The 7,571-nt window shown below is 35.8% G+C and overlaps 1 protein-coding gene across 1 annotated transcript; it reads right to left on the bottom strand.

Moving 5' to 3' along the window:
* Nucleotides 1-2,799: 2,799 nt before the first annotated feature.
* LOC113544125 (C-C motif chemokine 19) lies at nt 2,800-5,040 on the bottom strand. Its single transcript, XM_026942774.3, has 4 exons — nt 4,884-5,040; nt 4,102-4,219; nt 3,338-3,447; nt 2,800-3,239 (listed from the first exon to the last, which is right to left on the bottom strand). The coding sequence occupies exons 1-4, from the start codon at nt 4,963-4,965 to the stop codon at nt 3,226-3,228; spliced, it is 324 nt and encodes a 107-aa protein (XP_026798575.2). The 5' UTR covers nt 4,966-5,040; the 3' UTR covers nt 2,800-3,225.
* Between the last annotated feature and the right edge of the window lie 2,531 nt (nt 5,041-7,571).

The raw sequence follows: 7,571 nt of genomic DNA, 5'->3' as shown, positions 1-7,571 counted from the left end.
TGGTCCTGAGGATCTGAGGATGAGCAGCCAGCTGGGAGAAAGCAGGAACGAGCACCAGAGGCAAGAGTCAAGCCCTGCGTTTATCTCTCATCATCATATTACACTGCAGTTACAGTGCAGTGCAGTTTGTCCTCCAACAGTAAATACAGTAACATTTGTATGCAAGTCTAGCCTTGTTTCTCTTTCTTTTTTTTTACAATCCTAGGATTGTCAACAGTGGTTATATATCTGTCATAATTCTATTCTTATTGTGGTCACTATATCATTCATCTGGTAAAAAAAAATAACTCTGTTATCTGTAATGACTCTGTTATAGTACAATACATGTATTGTTTGAACTGTACTTATTAGAAATTCCTGTATCCCTGCTCAGTCATGCAATTATACAACCAGCCAATCATGTGCCAGCGATGCAAAGCATAAAATCAAGCAGATACGTGTTTCGGTTAATGTTCACATCAAACATCAGAATGGAGAAAAAATGTGATTTCAGTGATTTTGACTGTGGCTTGGTTGTTAGCGCCAGATGGGCTGGTTTGAGTATTTAAGAACCTGCTGATCTCCTGGGATTTTGACACACAACAGTCTCTAGAGTTTACACAGAATGGTGCGAAAAGCAAAAAACATCCAGTGAGCAGCAGTTCTGTAGACACACACGAACTGTCGATGAGAGGGATCAGAGGAGAATAGCTATACAGGTTTGAGCTATCAGGAAGGCTATGGTAACTGAAATAACTACTCTTTATAGCCATGATGAGCAGAAAAGCATCTCAAAATGCACAGCCATGTCTAACCTTGAGGCAGATACAACAGCAGAAGACAATATTTTGGATTCCAAGAACAGGAATCTGATGCTACATTGAGTGCAACATGCCTTGTGTCAAGCATACAGGCTGGTGGGGGTTAAATGGTGTGCGGAATCTTTTCTTGGCACCCAATGAGCCCCTTAATACCAATCGAGCATTGTTTGAATTCCACAACTGGAGTACTGTTGCTGACTACCTGCATCCCTTTATGGCCTCACTTTATAAAGGCTACTTCCAGCATGATAATGTACCATTATCTGGTTCCATGAGTATGATAGTGAGGTCAGTGGACTTCAGTGGCCTCCCCAGTCATCAGATCTGAATCCAGTAGACATCTTTGGGATGTTTTGGTTTTCAACAACTTGCGGTATCTATGCCATGAAGAATTGAGTAGGTTCTAAGAGCAAAGGGGGGTTCTCCGCAGTATTGGTGTGCTGTTCCTAATAACCTGGCTGCTAAGTATATAACGGCAATATTTTGTGTTTTATTTGTATATGGTTCCTTCTTCCATGTGATATATTTAAGGAAATAAAACACACGGGCGTGTGCTGTTAAAGGAAAATAATCAACAATTACTGTTACCACCATGGAGTTGATTATTTTAAGTGCAAACTCCTCTGTCCTGAAGACAGAGGTTTCCTTAATCTAAAAGTTACAGAGTTATAAAGTGCTGACACTGGAGACTCCTTCCATAAACACCAAATAAACATCTCCTTACAGAAAACTTCGTATCAACAAATACACACTTTTTTAGTCTGTTGATGTGGAGCTTCTGCTGTACAAGTCTCTTTGTAGGTTGTTAGTACAGAATGGAGAATTCAGCAGTGCTTTGGTATAATATCTAATATCAAAACATATCTTTTAACCATATAGCAACTAATGATATTATCATAAGTATAACTTAACAGTTATCAGAGTTACTACAGTAAAGCTAAAGTAATGTCATGGTCAAGAATATAATCACATCTACCATAAAATAAGTAAAACTGCTGTATCATAGGTAAATATGTAATAAACACAGTAACCCTGAAGCATCATAGCAAAAGCAACGTAACGCATTCATTCATCTTCCCTTTATCCTGGTCAGGGTGGCAGTGGATCCAGAGAACGGAGTGCATCCAGAGCCTTGGAATCTTAGGAACACTACACCCTGGATGACATCAGTCTACCATACACACACACACACACACACACACACACACACACACACACACAGGCAATTTGGAGTACTGGCATGTTTTTTGGGAGGTGGGAGGGAACTGGAGACCCTAGAGGAATGCAGTATATACACTGTAATGCAATGTGTTTCAGTTATGCTGTGCTTAACAGATTTAACAATTCTGCCTAAAACTCTAAAACTAAAAATGCCAAAAACTTAGCTGTTTTTGTATGCAAATGATATCTATGAAGATCTCAGATGTCAGGGAAACAATCCTACTCAGAACAATCTCAGCTTTTGTTATGTACTGTATATGAACATACTGTATATGAGACATGGAGTTGTTTTATCAGTTCACCAACAGGGGGTGCACATATATAACACACTGGCACAGAGACGAACCATCTGATTCTGACAAGCACTCTGATGGAGAGAAGGTACTCTAGACTAGAGGCACAATTTGGTACAATGTAGGTTTTCAAACCACATAAATGTAACCTGAAGTATACAAAAGTAGTCAATAAGATCCAATTATGTACCTTAAACAACTTTTAAAGGTCTTTCCTGCAGAAAAGATATGAATTATGACTCCAGAAATCTAAAGTATCAAAGGTTGCAGCAGGATGCGTTTGTAGAAGAAAAGGAGGGTTTAAGAAGCCAGTCAGAATTTCTTCTCTAGCAGGATTACATTTGCTTACATTACTATTTAATATGAGAATAATCCTTCTCCTTAAAACTTTTTACAAAAAAATATATATATATTTGCTTTATAACCTTGCATATTTGTGTCGAAGGACCCATTGTCATTATATAAATATCATATCATATCATATATGAAACAATATGATGGCTTTTTAATGCTATGCAAACAGGAAATACAAATAGGATTCACACTTTTTTTTTTTTTTTAGAAAAATTGTCTTTTATAAACATTCACAATACAAATCAATGGCATCTGTTATATACCACAAAAAACAGAACCTGCTTTCCGATTCACAAGAAAATACATATAATATATAGCAGGTATAAATATTTCAGACTAAAGATAATAAACCTACGTCAGAGATATTACAAAATACAATCACAGCATGTTCAGGTGGTGGATTTGGTTTCACACATCAATAGCAATATATTTATAAAAGCTTATTCATTCCTGGTAGTGGTTTCAGCTTCTCAGATCAGTCTAATCCGAGTTGAGTCCTTGATTGATTGAAACGGGACCTGTGTTATCTGATCCAGGATTATCTGATCCGAGATAATCTACTGTGTTTTTCCTGCAGGGATTAGAAAAAGAAGAGCTTGTCAGAATGAATGTAAAGGATTATGACGGCGTTTCCATTCTTTCCAGGAAATGTAAATTAAAAAAACTTACGTTTGGATGGATTTCTGGATTTTTTTTTCAGTTTATTGATCAACTTTTTAACCCAGTTGTTCTTTGTTGCAGGAGGTGCACACAGTTGCTTGCCTTTCTTCGTGACAAACCTGTAGAAAAAAACGAAAAAACTTAGAAATATAAAATGAAAATGTAACATCCAAAACATCCAAAACACCAGATTGAGAGAAACAAAAAGGGTTAGGCGAATATTCGAGCTTCAAACATCATTGACAGAGATGTGAGTGTGTTTGAGTCCATATGTTAACGTCTTCTATAACACAGTGCTGCTGTATGATGAGTTCTGATTGGTCTGAAGGTTTTGAATAATTTTCCATAACAGCAGCTCTGACAGTAGTGCAGCTATAGCGAATGTGCTCATTTTAATACGGTACCATTTCTATAGTAACAAATGAAACCGACTTATATTGTAAACACTCCACATAAACAGATGGTAAGGCAACATTTATTTTATTTTATTTAAGGAAGGAGTCTCCAGTGTCAGCACTTTGTAACAGTCTTTCAAGACAGTGAACATGACAAGCTGCATTTTTTGTCTTATGAACTTAAAAAGAGAGAAAAAAAAATAGAGATTGTTGAGGGAATGACTGTTATTACTGCTAAAATGTTAGGCAACACTAACTGTAACTATGAATGGATAAAAAGTATCATGTGCCATTCTTAATTAATGAAGTGTAGAAAATAAATAGTGAGTTGTGTGCCATTTTATATGTAAAACACATGTGTGGGTGATAAAAACTCACACTGTGGCCTGCACTCTGCAGCCCATCTCTAGAGTCTGAACGTAGTAGGACTTCACCAGGTTTTGTGGGATTTTTTTGTCCACAGTCGTCAAACAGCAGTCTGATGCTCCATCAGTGGCTGTCAAAGACAAACTCTGTGTTAAATCTAAACATATTACCTCATCACAAGTTATCAATGTCTTTTTTTTCTTCTTTTTTTTTTTTGCACAGGCATGTATGGCAGCTGAAGTGAGTAAATGTATTGTATATATATATGTATGTATGATATATACAATATATTTACAATAAATTATTTGAATCATAAATTCTGACTTTAGCATTTAAATATAAGTCAGACTACCATTTAAGCTCTTGTTAAAGCTAATAATGAATTTTGGGGCTAAAAAAAGATAAAGTTTGAACTAATATAGTTAGTTGATATATTGAATTACGTTACTTTTCTGCATTTTGTCTGGGGTGCACAAACTTTTGCACTCAACTGTATATAATTTAGTGTACAAAAACTTTTTTTGTCTGTATTCCAGCACATTAAGAACAATGTTTCTGATTACATTTGAGTCTTTTAACATCTATATTGGGTGAAATAATAATAATAATAATAATAATAATAATAAGCTGCTACTTGACCATTTTTGTGGGATTTTTTTTTTTTTTTTTTGCTTTTTTTGCATTTTTATTGCATGTGAAACAACTGAACAAGAAAAGGTCTGGTTCTAAAAAAGACTATAATATATAATAAACAACTTTTTTTAATAATCCAGAATAATAAAAATGTGTCTCACCTTCTGCAGCATTCCAGCAGATGAAGAGCAAAGTGAGCAGCAGGAGAGCAGCTGCCTGCACAGTCACACTGTTTCTCACCATCCTGACTATCTGTGTGTCCTGTGTGTGTGCTCCAGACTACACCGAGCACGAGCTCTATATATACCCCTATAACTTCTCTTTCACTTTCACTTATCACAGATTAACTGTAAATGCTTTCTTTAGGCCAGCCCTTTCACCTACATGGCATTTAACCGAGAACAGTCACGCCTGCAAAAACACAAAGGCAAACTGCACACCCTCTCATGTAACGTTCTTATCAAAAATCCACATGGGAAAAAATGTCTTGGCATGAGGGTGATGTTTCTTACCGTAAGTGCCCTGTGGTTGGCAAAAAGTGTGGCCTTAAATATGATCAGGACTATTATCATGTCCTAATCGCTCTGCACTAGAAATGCACTTACTGTTGATTAATGGTGTTATTTTCGCCTTTCAGCTGTCAGAGCAATCAGTAATTTGGTGCGAATACATGTTAATCGGCGCCACACTCTTGAGTGATGTTTGTGTGTTAGAGCAGGCTGACGTTGACAGAAACAGCAAGTCAGCAATTTTCCACTCTTTCCATCACTTTTTTTATTTAAAAAAAGAAACATCATACTTTTTATCCGTTTATATTTACATTTAATGTTGTGCAGAGTGACAGAGTTGTTTCTTCACTTTCTCTTGAACTTAATAAGAAAAAAGTGCAGCTTGTCGTATAACTGAGAAACCAGAAAGCTTAACATTTTCTGTCCTGAAGAAGTTCCTGTGTTGGAAAACTTACTTACAGCTTTAGTTCTGACAGTAATAAAGTGCTGACACTGAAGACTACTTTCACAGGAGACTTAAAACTAATATTATTATTATTAGTAGTAGTAGTAGTAGTAGCATGTCATGGTTTACTTCCCCTCCCTCAACTGATCATCTAGCAAAATTAAAGTTTTGGGACAGCATGATTTTAAGAATTGAAGCATCTTATGATGGTTAAAAACAAAAACAAAAAAGCAGGGGTAGTGGTAAAATTATTAAGGTACTGGGTTAACAATCATGAGGTTATGAGTTCAAATCCCACTACTGCCTTAATACAGCAATAAGTAATGTATATATAACCTAAATGGCTAACCAATTATTGTAATGTATGAAATTGCAATAATAGAGTAATTATAGTAATTGCAATGAGCATAGATTGGTGTATCAAATGACATCACACATAAACAGACAACATACATCATAATATGCACTTAAAAAGAGAGCACTGAAGGTGTTTCTACATCACTGTTTATGTGCTCATGGAGAACACTTGAGTCTTTAGGCATATTTTTTTTAAAAATGACCATGAATTTTGCACCTAGAAGGATCATTATATTAATTTCTCATGATATTGCGCAAAGACACTATGGAGCACTGTAAACACACAGTGTACTGGTTATGAGTTAATAATAAACTATACAACATGCACCACGCATTTTATTCCACTGAGAAAACTCGGGGAAGTTTTTCTTAACTACATCACAGGTTAATCTTTAACTGCACTTTAGTAACACAATGGCTTCTTTGGTTAATCTAGTACATTTCTTGATGATGTCTTGACTCTTTCAATGAAAAAAAAAACAAAGGATGTGTGTGTTTTCTCTCCCCAGGCTTATCTCCAGTTTCCACTTGCAGTATGATGAGAGTAGTACACAATAAATTACAAAATTATATGTGCATTAATGGAACATTTTGATCAAAATGACCTCAAAAGTATTCGATCAGCCAAGACTGCAAGTTAGCAGCTTTGGTTTTGCTCTGGAGCTATTAGGCTAGTGTTGCTAACAAGTAACAAAAGCTAATATCCTCCATAGCATTGTACAAATCACATTTGTCTCAAAAAATATATATATATATAAACATGTTTTAAACATGTATTAAGTGGAACTATACATTGGAACTACATTGTTATCTTCAAGATGGCACTGTGACTTGCACTATGACTTTTCCTCTTAATTTTTTCATTGTTATAGATTACAATGTGTCAGAAACCACATTAGCAAGTCTGAGATAATGAACACACCACCTCTGTCTGAAGAAGATGCCAACCTGGCAGCTGTTCTATGCCCTTTAGCTGCTTAAACACTTGGTGGAAAAATGCTGTCTGGAGCTATTTTTGTGCTGATATGGGGAAAAATAAGTCTCATGGGAGGTGCACATTGAAAATATAACAATCTACCAGTCCTAACTAGCCTAGCATGCTCTCTAGATTAGATTAATTATCATCAGTAACTCTGGTGATGTCTGGAGTAACTCTGGTGATGAGAAAGTTCATCTCAAGTGTCTTCACTGTAGATTTGGAGGCAGAAAATCGAAAGAAGGGGAGCTGTTTGTGCCGAGCCGCTATTACAGAAAATTAATCAACACCTTCTGATGAATTAAGAATTTGAGAACGCCACACTGTGGTATAAATAACAGATAAATAAATAATTCACAGATTAATTATCTGGTTAAGCTTCCACAGAAATTAGAATGAAATGAGATGTATTACACAATTACAGTTTGCTGTCTGATAAAGAGAATGAGGGGCTTCACTTTGGAACTCAATCAAGACTGTACAGGTTTTAAAATGGTGCATCATCAGCATTAAATACACTTCATATTTGTTACTTTAGCTACTGAGAATTCTCTTAGTCACT

The sequence above is a fragment of the Pangasianodon hypophthalmus genome, chromosome 17, assembly GCF_027358585.1.
Source record: "Pangasianodon hypophthalmus isolate fPanHyp1 chromosome 17, fPanHyp1.pri, whole genome shotgun sequence".
NCBI classification, from domain to species: Eukaryota; Metazoa; Chordata; class Actinopteri; order Siluriformes; family Pangasiidae; genus Pangasianodon; species Pangasianodon hypophthalmus.
This window is presented reverse-complemented; position numbering and strand designations above follow the sequence as displayed.

Coding starts and splice junctions, on each gene's coding strand:
- LOC113544125 (XM_026942774.3), bottom strand. CDS start 4,965: ATGGTGAGAAACAGTGTGACTGTGCAGGCAGCTGCTCTCCTGCTGCTC. Junction 4,220..4,883: donor CTGCTGGAATGCTGCAGAAG/GTGAGACACATT, acceptor TGTCTTTGACAG/CCACTGATGGAGCATCAGAC. Junction 3,448..4,101: donor TGCAGAGTGCAGGCCACAGT/GTGAGTTTTTAT, acceptor TTTTTTCTACAG/GTTTGTCACGAAGAAAGGCA.